An 18101-nucleotide genomic window follows, 5' to 3' on the forward strand; every position below is an offset into this window, starting at 1 on the left:
TAGCTATAATTTTAAAGAACTAGAAGTGTATTTAATATCCCGGTTGTCGCTTTACCCTGCTAGCGCTCCAGCATCATGGCGGTGTTAAGATGTAACATATTTCCAATTGTAGGGTTTTATATATTAATTTAGGTATTTTGTAACAACTTTGCAAGTTTGATTTAATCAACCGCAGAAAGTTACTTTTAAAGAAAAGAAAACGCTTAGCTTATTTACCAAACTACGTATTGTGCACTGCTGCATTCAAATATTAATAATAAAGATATCAAGAAGGTAGGTACCTATTACCTATGTACTCGTATATAATAAAGACAAGATGTGAAACGCCAATAATACATTATCGTGACGATAAAATGTGTAACAGCGTCAAAACCCATCACCCCTCGGGCTCGATAGACAAGTGGGGTGTCAACTTAGACCGTCGATAAATAGAAGCGTCAACAGGTCGTTAAACGATGGTCTTGTCTGGGAGCCTCGTTCCGCTCTTCATTAGCTTATTAACTAATCAGTAACAGGGGTTGGCAAGGGTGATGTAATTAATGTGTACTTACTTGGGTTTGGGTATGATAATTGTGAAGTGGGGCACAGATAGGTATGTCAATTCGCTCAAATCTAGACCAACCGGAATGAGGAAGTAGGCCTTTTCCCATTTTACTGGGGGTAGGTGCATGCTTTATACCTCTCTGTCCTTCGTCTCTCTCACACGGCACAGTCCATCCACTTTTTCCTTGGATTTCCTTTCCTCTGACAACCCTCCAAATACATTTCTAACATCTCGCGTCACATGTCTTTCGTCCCTATGCATCATATGCCCTTATCACGCTAGGATTTGCCCTTAACCTTTTGTCTGTGTATGATAAGGATCCTGAGATCCTGACTGAGTTTTTAGTCATCTTTTTGCATATTTTTCGAGAATGATTTACTCTGCTATATACCTACATTACAACCGAGGTTTGAACCCACCACAGAACTCACTATTTTTGAACACAAAACGCTTAAGAAAGGTTAACTAGTACTTTTAATAATCCCTTTATACCCAATTCAACAACTTTTACGAGGAAAAAGTCACCGGCAGAGGCTAATGGTCCAGCGGTCCTAAGTCGTTACTAGTTGCTATAAAATGTGTATTCTAGGTACCTAGGTTTTTATTATTAAGTGTAAGATTTATATTTATGAGGCTAACGCTACGTCTTACGCTACGTCTTACGTAGGCGAACAACGCGCGAACGCGGCGCGGCGCGGCGCGACGCGGCGAGGAAGAAACAAACCGTTGATATGTATAGGTGTGTCCTACGTGAGCGATGTAGACGCGAAGCGGCGCGGCGCGGCGCGGCGCGGCGCGGCGCGATGCGGCGCGGCGCGGCGCGATGCGACGGCCTTGTCCGACTAGGGAGCCAGTGTTGCCAACTTGGCATAAATGATGCCAGATCTGGCATATTTTCACTCGGTTTGGCACCAAAATTTTCCATTTAGCATCTGGCATATTTTTTAGCATAATTTAGTCTAAGCCAAGTTTGCACCAACTTGGCAGCAACAATTTGCGCCATCGCCTTATGTGGTTCATATTTTCACATGAATTTTGACTGTCGTGGGCGGATGGACGTCGACGGACTATATATGTTTTTTTATGGCAAATAAATTTAGTTAAATTGACCTCTGATTTTTTCGTGGATTGACATACTTATTTGAGTTCCGTTTTGCAGATTTGATGAGACAATTTAATCAGGTTGGGTGAAAATTGTCCCATCTGGACTGGCCTCACTGATCTTGTAGGTACTTACATAAATTTAGCCAAATATTTGTTCCTGAGTCATGGTTGTTTTCTATGTATATAAGTATGTATTTATCTATACAAATATGTATATCGTCGCCTAGTACCCATGGTACAAGCTCTGCTTAGTTTGGGGCTAGGTTTGATCTGTGTAAGATGTCCCCTAATATTTATTTATTTATTTAAATCTCTGTTTTGCTATTTAACTGGGATGGGACAGCAGCCGGCATTTTAGTCCTAGCAGAGCGCTTACCACGAACGTTGATAACGAAAATTTAGAGCAACTACCTCTTAATGCGTAATTAGATTATAGTTGCTGGAAATTTTAAATTTTCGATGATCGCGGTTATACGCCTGAAACGGAGAAGCTTTTTGCTCGCATTTTGAGCTCACTTGGTCAATAATAAGGCTGGCCACTGACGCACGGAATTTTCCGAATGAAATGACAGGTGCAAACGAGACATGAGACGTTCACACCTGACCGTCCGGAAACCGAATGAAAATTCTGCGGCCAGCCTATATTGCCAAACAACAGCAGACTCGTAACCGTCGTAACTACAGTCTGTGAAGCCATTTCCGTCAGTAATCAAAAGCGGCAAATTTAAAATAAAGTAGGCACGAAAAATTATCAGCCCATAGAAAATTTGAATTTCGCGCCTTTTTCTACTGACAAAATACGGTGTTTTTTACTGAATATTTTTAGATACCGTATTATTTTAAGTGTCTATTTTCAAGTGACATTTGAGCATTTTTTTTAGCATATTTCAAAAAACTTTGGCATAATTTTGGCATAATGTAGACATGAGTCTAGCATTTTTTCAAAATCCGGGTTGGCAACACTGTGTGTCATACAATTTGACTGGTCTGATGTTGATATTTGTATGGGAGAGTCAATTTGTCGCGATTTCGGTATTGGTTCCACAATAAAACTTGTTTAGTATGACCTACATATTCACCTCGTAAATTATTGCAGGTGATTATAAAAAACAACCTGTACATATTTATACTGTTTTTATTAGTATTGAACTGTAACAATATTTTGGTGGTAAATACTGGGGAAAAAAATCCCACCTTTTACCAGTGGTAACTACTGGGAATTTTTTACCAGTGGTAAGAACTTGGCGGTAACTAGTGGGAATAACCCACCAGATTCTATGATTAAATAGATTTTTTTTGTCGATCCGGTTATTATAATTTTTTCAAGATGGTGGAGCAGTAATTAGATATTTAGGGCAGGTAAGGCGGGTTGCACCAAACCAGAGCGCTCTTACAAGAAAAGTCGAAATAATGCAAAATTGATGATACTAGTCGACGAAATTCAGGACTTTGCGCTCATTATTAGAAACAATGAGTACTTGTTCCAGTAAAAGCGTCTTCTTATCTTTATAAATATCGTTGTAAATATTAGAAAAAGGACTTATTAAATTAGTAATGATTTTTTTTCTGATGGTCGTTTCCGAAAAACCCCGTGAAGCACTGAATGGCGAGCTCTTATTTGGAAATGTTGAGAATTTTACTCTGCTAAACCTGGCTATTTTGTATTACTAATACCCTGTACTTTAGGCATATCAAACTATATTTTTCCTACATACCTTTGAGAAAGAGAAAATCAAAGTAAAACGAACTCGATTTTCTCTCCGAAACAAGTGTCAATTCCTACGAAAATCTACTTAATATCGAAGTCATTTTCATACTCAAGCAATCTGCAACGTTTGCTTATACTGTTGGTATACATTAGTGTTTATGAAATTCTACTATAATTTTTTGGCAATTTTTTGAAAACTACTCTATATTACCGATGACGCGCGCTGCGCCAGCTCAGTGCCGCGGCAGAGCTTGTAGAGGCAGGACGTGTGTCGGTCGGCTCCGCACATTTTCAACGGCGACGACGAGGTTTTTTATCATTGTGTGCGGCGGGCGCCGTGTAAAACGCTATACTGTGTGCGTGTAAACCGCAACGAGAGACTTTGATCCTAGCACCGTTTTTATAGTATTATAATTTATAATGGTACAGTTTAATAAACTACCGGACAGGATTAAAAATATTTGAAACGACCTGACATTCTATATGTTGTGACGTTTAGCGTCGCATGAAGTAGGTAGATTGCAAAATGAGACGAAAGAAAACTAACCAGAGTAAATTTTACGAAATATAATTTTAAAAAAATAAAAAAACTAAAGGAAAGACAAGGTCGTGGATCTTTTCTGAGCTGGCAATTAACAGTGGTGAAACGAGTCCTTGATAGGGGTCACTTCCCTGCACTACGTCGCAGAACGTCGAACTTGGAGGTGGCCGTCTTCAAAAAAAAGGGTTCCGGATCCAGCACGGGAACCTTCCGGAACGAAGCGGAGCATGCGAATTCAGGTTGGTAGGTTCCGACTCCAACCCCGGACTTGGTCCCTGGAATTCCGGTAAAAATGGCCATTTCAAGAAAAGTCCAATTTTGTACAAGTGACTGCGACATCCGGATTTTAGGCCAAATTAATGCGCTAATGAGAAAGTAGGCTGGTGTAGTGAACCCCAAAGAATTAAAAGGTGATCAATGATGTGGCAGTCACAAGTAGAATCATCATTTTAAATTTAAAACGAAGAAGAAAATGAAGTTAAATTTACTAAATGTACTTCTACAACTAAAGCTTTATTAATGCATGTCAACTACAATTTGGCATGTAATTTTATACATTTAAATTAGAATTAAGCCTAACTTTGATTATAATCTACAAGATTTTTATAAAGTGGGTAGACTCATATTTCCAGAAGGTTCGAGAAGCTTGTTATTTCCAGCGTTATTTTTATAGGAAAATTACAGTTAATAAGCAGATAGTGATAGCCAAATGTACCCAGAAAGAACTAAATGAAAATGTGATGGCAAGAAGAAAATGATTCCTTAATTTACTACTATGAAAGTTACCTATCTCTTAAAACTACAAAATATTCAAAACACTCACCCTATTTGGGGAAATACTGGAACTTAACACATTTAATATTAGAATAAATTTTACACCATATTAAAAATTTGTCACATCATGACTGTAAAATTGTATCTTTGAATTTAGTCGATTTGACCTCTCGCTGTCAAAGCCGTGGTAGCAATGTCTCGGACGCGTATGTGTCTCATTAGCTGGCCGGTTCACATCGCTTATCGCGAGCCGGGTGACGTAGTCCTTTGTATTCGCATCTAGTTTTACCTAATAGCAAATGCAGTCGTCAATTCTGTTTGTTCGTAGATTTATTTTGTATATATTAGTTTTCAAGGTTTTTGTGTATATTTTTTTAGATAATAAGTATGAAATATGTATTATAGTAGTTTATAGTTATATTTAGGTTTAAGTTTATTTCTTATTTTGTAGAATTTTAATTGGAAATAACGGTAAACCGTTACATACCCCTCTTTTTAGGTTAGGGTTTTTGCTAGGAAAACCCGCTATTTCTGTTGTCTACTCAATAGATACACTAGTCATCATTCAGGCTTCAATCTCAACATACACCTCCTCTTCATACATGCATCACACAGCCAAATAAGCAATAAACATTTCTATATATGTTTTTGCGTCCTAGCAGATTGAGTATTATACTTACGATTGTATAAATACTCTCATGTATTTATTAATGGTTCTTAAATATATTAATCACTAACCTCAGTGGTCTAGATCATACTACAGGCTGTTTAGAAGACCTGATAGCCTACTGATAGGCCTGAAATTCACAAACCGGTAGAGGTTTACAAAGTATAAATAATCTAATCTAACAGTTAGTGTATTTAGAGTATGTGCCAGCGCTTATACGTCAGTTTCATGAGGCTAGTGAATAAATTTAGACAGTTAATGTAGAAATCGTACATAGGGGACTACTTAATCATATTAAACTTTGTAGTTGGTGATCTTAAAATCTTTAACATGCCAGTTACCTATATTCCTCCCTTGCATGTCTTCTAGTTCGTATACTAAATTAGACTTTTTAGCAACGATCTTACATGGACAATACTTCGGTGCAAGTTTCTTCGCAAACATGTTGTTTTTGTCGCTAAGGTAGAACGTTTTTTTCCAAATAGTATCGCCAACTTTAAAATCATGATCTTTACGGCGTAGGTTATAGTGTTCGCTATTCCTAGTATGGGCTTGCACTAGAGAAGATTGAACCTTATCAAAAAATTTCCGCAAATGACCTAGATTCTCTGCATATTCATCTCTAGGAGTAAATATTATGTCGTCATCTAGTTCTGGGTCAATATAGTGTAAACCGCTAGTGACCAATTCCCGTCCATGAACGAGAAACGCGGGGGTGTATTTTGTTACCTCATTACTGGATGTGTTCATAGCGAATTGAATTTTAGGTAGATTGCAGTCCCAGAACCTATGGTCGTTTTCAATGTAGGATGATACTGCTGTAATAATCACTTTGTTGTATCGTTCTACTGTGTTCACTTGCGGAGTATATTTAGGCGTAAATCTTACGTTAGGGACATTGTAGTCATTAAACAATTTCTTTAACACGTTACTTGTGAACTGCTTTCCATTGTCCATAAGAACAGTACTAGGCACGCCGTGAACTAGGAAAACTTTTTCCTCGATTAACTTAGCTATTATCTCGGAGGTTGCGCGAAGAATGGGAAATAATAAACAGTACTTCGAGAAACAGCATGTCACAACAAATATAAAAGTGTTCTGTTTTCTCGATGGGGGTAGGGGACCTATGAGATCCATGCTTAACATTTGAAAAGGGCGTGAGCAGTCTTTAGGACGGCCCATAATGCCTAGAGTAGCATGAGTAGCATGCTTGTGAGCACAGCAAATATCACAATTAGAAACAAATTTAACTACATCGCGATGCATGTCCTGCCAGAAGTAGTTTAAAGAAAGCCGTTTATGTGTTTTATATATGCCAAAGTGGCCAGCGGTAGGTTCTGAATGATTTTTACTAATAATGTCGAGTCTAAATTCGAGGGGAATGACTTCTTTCCACTCGAACTCTCGAGTTAAAGGATTTAGACTTTTTTTAAACCTAAATAGTCTGCCGTTAGTTACTTTGTAATTTAAAAATGAAGTAGGAGTGTTTTGGCAACCGTTGTAAATATTTAGATACCACGAGTCGCTTGTAGAATAAAACATGTCAGGACTAGTTGGGATCTCATCAATCTCGGCAATAGCAACAGAACGGGAGAGACTGTCTGGTACTACATTTTCTGAGCCACGACGATGCTTGATCTCAAAGTTGAATGAGGACATACGAACTCCCCAACGGGCTAAACGACCCGTGGGATTATTTAGATTTAGAAACCACTTAAGTGACGAGTGATCGGTATACACGACGAACTTTTTGCCGTTCTCCAAGTAGCACCTCCAGTGTTCAATCGCTGTAAGTACTGCAAGTGCCTCTCGTTCTGTTGCGCTGTAGTTACGCTCTTGGTTAGAGAGAGACTTACTCATGTACGCTATAACCTTCTCTTGATTGTCTATGACCTGTGTCAGGACCGCACCCACGCCGTAATCGCTCGCATCTGTATGCACTTGGAACGGCTGCGTATAATCCGGGCACGACAATATAGGAGAAGATACTAAGGCTTCCTTTAGCGTACGGAAGGCGACTTCAGCATCGGTAGACCAGTTAAAAGGGGGTGAGTTTTTAGCTTGTGAAGTAAGTTTATTTAGAGGTGCAGCTATAGAACTGAAATTTGGAATAAAACGGCGATACCATGATGCCGTTCCAATAAACCGACGAACTTCCTTGCGATTAGTAGGAGTTGGATAGTTAATGATTGCCTCAATCTTTTCTGGGTTCGGTTGTAGTCCATTTCCATCTACTACATATCCTAAATAACTCAGTCTATTTCTGAAGAATTGACACTTTTGGTAACCAATGGTTAAGTTTGCCATTTTAAGTTTCTCTAGAACTCTAACTAATAGGGAGATATGTTCTTCAAAGGTCGATGAGACAATGATAATGTCGTCGATGTAGACAAAGACTTTATGCTCAAAATCAGGCCCATAGAACAACATATCAACCAGTCGTTGTTGCGTCGCTGGAGCATTGGTTAAGCCAAAGGGCATAGAAACAAACTGAAAGGTACCACGCGAAGGAATATAAAACGCCGTTTTACACCGGTCTTCTTCCTTAATAGGAATTTGCCAAAAACTCTTTGACAAGTCTAAACTAGAGAGATATTTAGCGTCACGCAGATTGTCGAGTATCTCAGAAATGTATGGAATACTGTAAGCATCCTTGATGGTAACTGCATTCAATTTACGGCTATCTAAGCAGAATCTCATTTCGCCATTTTTTTTAGGTGTCAACAGAACAGGGGACGACCAAGGGCTCTCGCAAGGTTCTACCACGTTTTCACGCAACATTTCATCAAGCTGAGTGTTTAGTATTCTTTGTTTTTCAGGAGACATTCTGTAGTATCTTTGTCGAACAGGAACAGCATTACCGGTATCTATATTGTGAGCAATTAGAGAAGTGCGGCCTAGACCACGTTCTTCATATGAAATGTTACGAAACTGCGCAGTGATATGATCAGCCGTAACTTTTTGCTCAGGCGAAAGATGATCATAGTCACATAAGTGTGTAGGTTGAGGGTCTAGTGATAGAGAGGCTAATTTATCAACATCCCTAGGTAAAATTACGGAATCTAGTTTTTTAGGAAACAATTCGAAAATTCTCCAGAAGTCCATGCCTAATATCAAGGAGTTTTCGACTTCTGGTACGACGTAGGCCTTCAAGATGTGGGTTTGATCTAAGAACGAGACAGGCAGATTGATCATACCAATATTGTTTAGTCTATGCCTGCCAGCTGCGAATAAATTTATCGTATCCGTACTGTTGAGCTTGAAACCCGCATCCAAGAAAACTTTATGATAGTTATTACCTAGAATTGTATAACCACTACCCGTATCTAACAAACCATGGATAGTTTTACCATTAATCTGAACTGAGACATACGGTCTGTTATGTATATTATCTGAATCGTGGATTGCAGTGACTGAATAGCAAGTGAAAAATTTAGATATGAAGTTGAGCCAAGATTTCCACTCTGAATCACTAAAGTTTTCACTAGATTTTTTAGAAAGATTATGTACACTACAATCCACTGAATTTAGTTTTTTGCATCTTTAGGATTACAGGATTTACAATCAGGATAGCGTACACCTTTATTACCACATTTAAAACAGATAGGGAAGTGTGGCTGTTTGCATTCTTTCAAAGAGTGTGTATCAGTGCGACACCTAGGACAGTACTTACGCGAGTTACTAGCAGTGTTGACATTTTTTGTACTGTTTGCTGTCGCTTGTACAGCATTAGTAGTAGTAGGCTTTTCCTCTGTAGTTTTAGATTTGTTGTAGTTGTAAGAGCTCGAGTAGTTAGGATATTTGTTTTGATTATAGTAGTTTTTCTGTTTTTCATTTGAATTTGTATTTTGGTAGTTTTTATTTGTGTAGTAGATATTATTTTTATGATATTTAGTGTAGGCAAATTCTGGGGCTAGAGTCTCAGAAGTCACCCTAGGCGGTTCATGAAACAAGGATAAGCGTGACTGAATGTCCTCATAGTTTGTGCAAAGGGTTTTTAATGTCTTTAGGTCCTTGATCTCAGGTGAAGCGGCTAGGGTGCTGGCATAACATGGCCGGATGTTATGTAAGATAATTTCGAGTTTTTCTTCCTCAGACAACGGTTTAACCAATCGCGAAAACATGCCATGCATAATAGACAAGTAAATAGAAATGTTTTCTTGTTCCCCTTGCGTACGATATTTTATTTCATTAGTCAGGCGATAGTCGTAATTCTTTGGACTAAAGTCTTTTTTTAATAGGACGACGACATCGTCCCAGCTTTGAAAACTTTCTTTATTGCAACGGAACCAATGTAATGCGTCATCAGTGAAAATCTCGTAGGCAAACTTCAATACACGATCCTTTGATATATTCCTAACCTCTACGAATTCTTCAACTCTTTGAATGAAAGAAAAAACGCAGGCTTTTCCAGAGTACTTTAGTTTTGCCAAGTCAGAAGTCAGGTTACGATCACAGTGGAGTACCGCCGTAGCTTCAGGTTCCAAAACTGAGACTGCATTTGCATTTGAGGTTGATGCCGGCCTCAACGTCGTAATTTCTTTGTATTGGTTGTTAAAGGTAGTGCAATAATTTTTGTGCTGGTCAACTAACGTGGCACTAACGTTTGAGATACGCCTTAATCTGTGATATATGTGGTGTAGTAGATTTTCGGTACGCAAGAACAGGGTCTTATCAAATTTAGATTTGAGGGATGCTAGCATCGTTTGGGATTTTGTTAGACTGTCTTTAACAGCATCAAGGTCAACCGCAGGCTCTAAATGTGATTCCAAAATGTCCTCAGGAGGTATGGCCAATTTTACTATCTGGCTTCGGAGGTCCTGCACCGAACCAGTTGAACCACCTCTAAGGATCACCTCATATTCAAGCTCAGCTTTTTGTAGTGACAAATATTTAATTGGGTACGACATGTTTAAATCTTAACGTAAAAAGTGTGTGTTTTGATTACAATTGATTAAAAAGCAGTTAGGTTTAGTTGCTAAGTAAGTGGAATGTGAGATACGATAGAATTTTAAAATTATTTTAAATCGGAATAAGTGAAGTGTAGTGTTTTTTTTTTTTTTTTTTTTTTAAACAAGAATTTTGCTATAACTATATGAAGTGAGAAACTGACAACCACGTACCAAACAACTGCTCAAATCAGACTTAAAAACTAGATGAATTACAAGTGCTAATATTAGAAAGCCACCAACACCAATGAAAACCAAGAGGAGAAAAAGGCCAAGGACTTGCTTCAATAATGCACAGCTCAGAAATAACCAGTATGGGCGCCAATGTGACGTTTAGCGTCGCATGAAGTAGGTAGATTGCAAAATGAGACGAAAGAAAACTAACCAGAGTAAATTTTACGAAATATAATTTTAAAAAAATAAAAAAACTAAAGGAAAGACAAGGTCGTGGATCTTTTCTGAGCTGGCAATTAACAGTGGTGAAACGAGTCCTTGATAGGGGTCACTTCCCTGCACTACGTCGCAGAACGTCGAACTTGGAGGTGGCCGTCTTCAAAAAAAAGGGTTCCGGATCCAGCACGGGAACCTTCCGGAACGAAGCGGAGCATGCGAATTCAGGTTGGTAGGTTCCGACTCCAACCCCGGACTTGGTCCCTGGAATTCCGGTAAAAATGGCCATTTCAAGAAAAGTCCAATTTTGTACAAGTGACTGCGACATCCGGATTTTAGGCCAAATTAATGCGCTAATGAGAAAGTAGGCTGGTGTAGTGAACCCCAAAGAATTAAAAGGTGATCAATGATGTGGCAGTCACAAGTAGAATCATCATTTTAAATTTAAAACGAAGAAGAAAATGAAGTTAAATTTACTAAATGTACTTCTACAACTAAAGCTTTATTAATGCATGTCAACTACAATTTGGCATGTAATTTTATACATTTAAATTAGAATTAAGCCTAACTTTGATTATAATCTACAAGATTTTTGTAAAGTGGGTAGACTCATATTTCCAGAAGGTTCGAGAAGCTTGTTATTTCCAGCGTTATTTTTATAGGAAAATTACAGTTAATAAGCAGATAGTGATAGCCAAATGTACCCAGAAAGAACTAAATGAAAATGTGATGGCAAGAAGAAAATGATTCCTTAATTTACTACTATGAAAGTTACCTATCTCTTAAAACTACAAAATATTCAAAACACTCACCCTATTTGGGGAAATACTGGAACTTAACACATTTAATATTAGAATAAATTTTACACCATATTAAAAATTTGTCACATCATGACTGTAAAATTGTATCTTTGAATTTAGTCGATTTGACCTCTCGCTGTCAAAGCCGTGGTAGCAATGTCTCGGACGCGTATGTGTCTCATTAGCTGGCCGGTTCACATCGCTTATCGCGAGCCGGGTGACGTAGTCCTTTGTATTCGCATCTAGTTTTACCTAATAGCAAATGCAGTCGTCAATTCTGTTTGTTCGTAGATTTATTTTGTATATATTAGTTTTCAAGGTTTTTGTGTATATTTTTTTAGATAATAAGTATGAAATATGTATTATAGTAGTTTATAGTTATATTTAGGTTTAAGTTTATTTCTTATTTTGTAGAATTTTAATTGGAAATAACGGTAAACCGTTACATACCCCTCTTTTTAGGTTAGGGTTTTTGCTAGGAAAACCCGCTATTTCTGTTGTCTACTCAATAGATACACTAGTCATCATTCAGGCTTCAATCTCAACATACACCTCCTCTTCATACATGCATCACACAGCCAAATAAGCAATAAACATTTCTATATATGTTTTTGCGTCCTAGCAGATTGAGTATTATACTTACGATTGTATAAATACTCTCATGTATTTATTAATGGTTCTTAAATATATTAATCACTAACCTCAGTGGTCTAGATCATACTACAGGCTGTTTAGAAGACCTGATAGCCTACTGATAGGCCTGAAATTCACAAACCGGTAGAGGTTTACAAAGTATAAATAATCTAATCTAACAGTTGGTGTATTTAGAGTATGTGCCAGCGCTTATACGTCAGTTTCATGAGGCTAGTGAATAAATTTAGACAGTTAATGTAGAAATCGTACATAGGGGACTACTTAATCATATTAAACTTTGTAGTTGGTGATCTTAAAATCTTTAACATGCCAGTTACCTATATTCCTCCCTTGCATGTCTTCTAGTTCGTATACTAAATTAGACTTTTTAGCAACGATCTTACATGGACAATACTTCGGTGCAAGTTTCTTCGCAAACATGTTGTTTTTGTCGCTAAGGTAGAACGTTTTTTTCCAAATAGTATCGCCAACTTTAAAATCATGATCTTTACGGCGTAGGTTATAGTGTTCGCTATTCCTAGTATGGGCTTGCACTAGAGAAGATTGAACCTTATCAAAAAAATTCCGCAAATGACCTAGATTCTCTGCATATTCATCTCTAGGAGTAAATATTATGTCGTCATCTAGTTCTGGGTCAATATAGTGTAAACCGCTAGTGACCAATTCCCGTCCATGAACGAGAAACGCGGGGGTGTATTTTGTTACCTCATTACTGGATGTGTTCATAGCGAATTGAATTTTAGGTAGATTGCAGTCCCAGAACCTATGGTCGTTTTCAATGTAGGATGATACTGCTGTAATAATCACTTTGTTGTATCGTTCTACTGTGTTCACTTGCGGAGTATATTTAGGCGTAAATCTTACGTTAGGGACATTGTAGTCATTAAACAATTTCTTTAACACGTTACTTGTGAACTGCTTTCCATTGTCCATAAGAACAGTACTAGGCACGCCGTGAACTAGGAAAACTTTTTCCTCGATTAACTTAGCTATTATCTCGGAGGTTGCGCGAAGAATGGGAAATAATAAACAGTACTTCGAGAAACAGCATGTCACAACAAATATAAAAGTGTTCTGTTTTCTCGATGGGGGTAGGGGACCTATGAGATCCATGCTTAACATTTGAAAAGGGCGTGAGCAGTCTTTAGGACGGCCCATAATGCCTAGAGTAGCATGAGTAGCATGCTTGTGAGCACAGCAAATATCACAATTAGAAACAAATTTAACTACATCGCGATGCATGTCCTGCCAGAAGTAGTTTAAAGAAAGCCGTTTATGTGTTTTATATATGCCAAAGTGGCCAGCGGTAGGTTCTGAATGATTTTTACTAATAATGTCGAGTCTAAATTCGAGGGGAATGACTTCTTTCCACTCGAACTCTCGAGTTAAAGGATTTAGACTTTTTTTAAACCTAAATAGTCTGCCGTTAGTTACTTTGTAATTTAAAAATGAAGTAGGAGTGTTTTGGCAACCGTTGTAAATATTTAGATACCACGAGTCGCTTGTAGAATAAAACATGTCAGGACTAGTTGGGATCTCATCAATCTCGGCAATAGCAACAGAACGGGAGAGACTGTCTGGTACTACATTTTCTGAGCCACGACGATGCTTGATCTCAAAGTTGAATGAGGACATACGAACTCCCCAACGGGCTAAACGACCCGTGGGATTATTTAGATTTAGAAACCACTTAAGTGACGAGTGATCGGTATACACGACGAACTTTTTGCCGTTCTCCAAGTAGCACCTCCAGTGTTCAATCGCTGTAAGTACTGCAAGTGCCTCTCGTTCTGTTGCGCTGTAGTTACGCTCTTGGTTAGAGAGAGACTTACTCATGTACGCTATAACCTTCTCTTGATTGTCTATGACCTGTGTCAGGACCGCACCCACGCCGTAATCGCTCGCATCTGTATGCACTTGGAACGGCTGCGTATAATCCGGGCGCGACAATATAGGAGAAGATACTAAGGCTTCCTTTAGCGTACGGAAGGCGACTTCAGCATCGGTAGACCAGTTAAAAGGGGGTGAGTTTTTAGCTTGTGAAGTAAGTTTATTTAGAGGTGCAGCTATAGAACTGAAATTTGGAATAAAACGGCGATACCATGATGCCGTTCCAATAAACCGACGAACTTCCTTGCGATTAGTAGGAGTTGGATAGTTAATGATTGCCTCAATCTTTTCTGGGTTCGGTTGTAGTCCATTTCCATCTACTACATATCCTAAATAACTCAGTCTATTTCTGAAGAATTGACACTTTTGGTAACCAATGGTTAAGTTTGCCATTTTAAGTTTCTCTAGAACTCTAACTAATAGGGAGATATGTTCTTCAAAGGTCGATGAGACAATGATAATGTCGTCGATGTAGACAAAGACTTTATGCTCAAAATCAGGCCCATAGAACAACATATCAACCAGTCGTTGTTGCGTCGCTGGAGCATTGGTTAAGCCAAAGGGCATAGAAACAAACTGAAAGGTACCACGCGAAGGAATATAAAACGCCGTTTTACACCGGTCTTCTTCCTTAATAGGAATTTGCCAAAAACTCTTTGACAAGTCTAAACTAGAGAGATATTTAGCGTCACGCAGATTGTCGAGTATCTCAGAAATGTATGGAATACTGTAAGCATCCTTGATGGTAACTGCATTCAATTTACGGCTATCTAAGCAGAATCTCATTTCGCCATTTTTTTTAGGTGTCAACAGAACAGGGGACGACCAAGGGCTCTCGCAAGGTTCTACCACGTTTTCACGCAACATTTCATCAAGCTGAGTGTTTAGTATTCTTTGTTTTTCAGGAGACATTCTGTAGTATCTTTGTCGAACAGGAACAGCATTACCGGTATCTATATTGTGAGCAATTAGAGAAGTGCGGCCTAGACCACGTTCTTCATATGAAATGTTACGAAACTGCGCAGTGATATGATCAGCCGTAACTTTTTGCTCAGGCGAAAGATGATCATAGTCACATAAGTGTGTAGGTTGAGGGTCTAGTGATAGAGAGGCTAATTTATCAACATCCCTAGGTAAAATTACGGAATCTAGTTTTTTAGGAAACAATTCGAAAATTCTCCAGAAGTCCATGCCTAATATCAAGGAGTTTTCGACTTCTGGTACGACGTAGGCCTTCAAGATGTGGGTTTGATCTAAGAACGAGACAGGCAGATTGATCATACCAATATTGTTTAGTCTATGCCTGCCAGCTGCGAATAAATTTATCGTATCCGTACTGTTGAGCTTGAAACCCGCATCCAAGAAAACTTTATGATAGTTATTACCTAGAATTGTATAACCACTACCCGTATCTAACAAACCATGGATAGTTTTACCATTAATCTGAACTGAGACATACGGTCTGTTATGTATATTATCTGAATCGTGGATTGCAGTGACTGAATAGCAAGTGAAAAATTTAGATATGAAGTTGAGCCAAGATTTCCACTCTGAATCACTAAAGTTTTCACTAGATTTTTTAGAAAGATTATGTACACTACAATCCACTGAATTTAGTTTTTTGCATCTTTAGGATTACAGGATTTACAATCAGGATAGCGTACACCTTTATTACCACATTTAAAACAGATAGGGAAGTGTGGCTGTTTGCATTCTTTCAAAGAGTGTGTATCAGTGCGACACCTAGGACAGTACTTACGCGAGTTACTAGCAGTGTTGACATTTTTTGTACTGTTTGCTGTCGCTTGTACAGCATTAGTAGTAGTAGGCTTTTCCTCTGTAGTTTTAGATTTGTTGTAGTTGTAAGAGCTCGAGTAGTTAGGATATTTGTTTTGATTATAGTAGTTTTTCTGTTTTTCATTTGAATTTGTATTTTGGTAGTTTTTATTTGTGTAGTAGATATTATTTTTATGATATTTAGTGTAGGCAAATTCTGGGGCTAGAGTCTCAGAAGTCACCCTAGGCAGTTCATGAAACAAGGATAAGCGTGACTGAATGTCCTCATAGTTTGTGCAAAGGGTTTTTAATGTCTTTAGGTCCTTGATCTCAGGTGAAGCGGCTAGGGTGCTGGCATAACATGGCCGGATGTTATGTAAGATAATTTCGAGTTTTTCTTCCTCAGACAACGGTTTAACCAATCGCGAAAACATGCCATGCATAATAGACAAGTAAATAGAAATGTTTTCTTGTTCCCCTTGCGTACGATATTTTATTTCATTAGTCAGGCGATAGTCGTAATTCTTTGGACTAAAGTCTTTTTTTAATAGGACGACGACATCGTCCCAGCTTTGAAAACTTTCTTTATTGCAACGGAACCAATGTAATGCGTCATCAGTGAAAATCTCGTAGGCAAACTTCAATACACGATCCTTTGATATATTCCTAACCTCTACGAATTCTTCAACTCTTTGAATGAAAGAAAAAACGCAGGCTTTTCCAGAGTACTTTAGTTTTGCCAAGTCAGAAGTCAGGTTACGATCACAGTGGAGTACCGCCGTAGCTTCAGGTTCCAAAACTGAGACTGCATTTGCATTTGAGGTTGATGCCGGCCTCAACGTCGTAATTTCTTTGTATTGGTTGTTAAAGGTAGTGCAATAATTTTTGTGCTGGTCAACTAACGTGGCACTAACGTTTGAGATACGCCTTAATCTGTGATATATGTGGTGTAGTAGATTTTCGGTACGCAAGAACAGGGTCTTATCAAATTTAGATTTGAGGGATGCTAGCATCGTTTGGGATTTTGTTAGACTGTCTTTAACAGCATCAAGGTCAACCGCAGGCTCTAAATGTGATTCCAAAATGTCCTCAGGAGGTATGGCCAATTTTACTATCTGGCTTCGGAGGTCCTGCACCGAACCAGTTGAACCACCTCTAAGGATCACCTCATATTCAAGCTCAGCTTTTTGTAGTGACAAATATTTAATTGGGTACGACATGTTTAAATCTTAACGTAAAAAGTGTGTGTTTTGATTACAATTGATTAAAAAGCAGTTAGGTTTAGTTGCTAAGTAAGTGGAATGTGAGATACGATAGAATTTTAAAATTATTTTAAATCGGAATAAGTGAAGTGTAGTGTTTTTTTTTTTTTTTTTTTTTTTAAACAAGAATTTTGCTATAACTATATGAAGTGAGAAACTGACAACCACGTACCAAACAACTGCTCAAATCAGACTTAAAAACTAGATGAATTACAAGTGCTAATATTAGAAAGCCACCAACACCAATGAAAACCAAGAGGAGAAAAAGGCCAAGGACTTGCTTCAATAATGCACAGCTCAGAAATAACCAGTATGGGCGCCAATGTGACGTTTAGCGTCGCATGAAGTAGGTAGATTGCAAAATGAGACGAAAGAAAACTAACCAGAGTAAATTTTACGAAATATAATTTTAAAAAAATAAAAAAACTAAAGGAAAGACAAGGTCGTGGATCTTTTCTGAGCTGGCAATTAACAGTGGTGAAACGAGTCCTTGATAGGGGTCACTTCCCTGCACTACGTCGCAGAACGTCGAACTTGGAGGTGGCCGTCTTCAAAAAAAAGGGTTCCGGATCCAGCACGGGAACCTTCCGGAACGAAGCGGAGCATGCGAATTCAGGTTGGTAGGTTCCGACTCCAACCCCGGACTTGGTCCCTGGAATTCCGGTAAAAATGGCCATTTCAAGAAAAGTCCAATTTTGTACAAGTGACTGCGACATCCGGATTTTAGGCCAAATTAATGCGCTAATGAGAAAGTAGGCTGGTGTAGTGAACCCCAAAGAATTAAAAGGTGATCAATGATGTGGCAGTCACAAGTAGAATCATCATTTTAAATTTAAAACGAAGAAGAAAATGAAGTTAAATTTACTAAATGTACTTCTACAACTAAAGCTTTATTAATGCATGTCAACTACAATTTGGCATGTAATTTTATACATTTAAATTAGAATTAAGCCTAACTTTGATTATAATCTACAAGATTTTTGTAAAGTGGGTAGACTCATATTTCCAGAAGGTTCGAGAAGCTTGTTATTTCCAGCGTTAT

The 18101-nt window shown here is 38.2% G+C and overlaps 1 protein-coding gene across 1 annotated transcript; it reads right to left on the reverse strand.

The window, feature by feature from the left end:
- Positions 1-4571: 4571 nt before the first annotated feature.
- On the reverse strand, positions 4572-10714 carry LOC134792593 (uncharacterized). The gene has a single exon (XM_063763824.1). The coding sequence runs from the start codon at positions 10246-10248 to the stop codon at positions 8866-8868; it is 1383 nt and encodes a 460-aa protein (XP_063619894.1). The 5' UTR covers positions 10249-10714; the 3' UTR covers positions 4572-8865.
- Between the last annotated feature and the right edge of the window lie 7387 nt (positions 10715-18101).

This window comes from Cydia splendana, chromosome 8 (assembly GCF_910591565.1).
Source record: "Cydia splendana chromosome 8, ilCydSple1.2, whole genome shotgun sequence".
NCBI classification, from domain to species: Eukaryota; Metazoa; Arthropoda; class Insecta; order Lepidoptera; family Tortricidae; genus Cydia; species Cydia splendana.

Bases quoted from the DNA above. Each gene is read 5' to 3' on its own strand.
- LOC134792593 (XM_063763824.1), bottom strand. From the start codon at position 10,248: ATGTCGTACCCAATTAAATATTTGTCACTACAAAAAGCTGAGCTTGAA.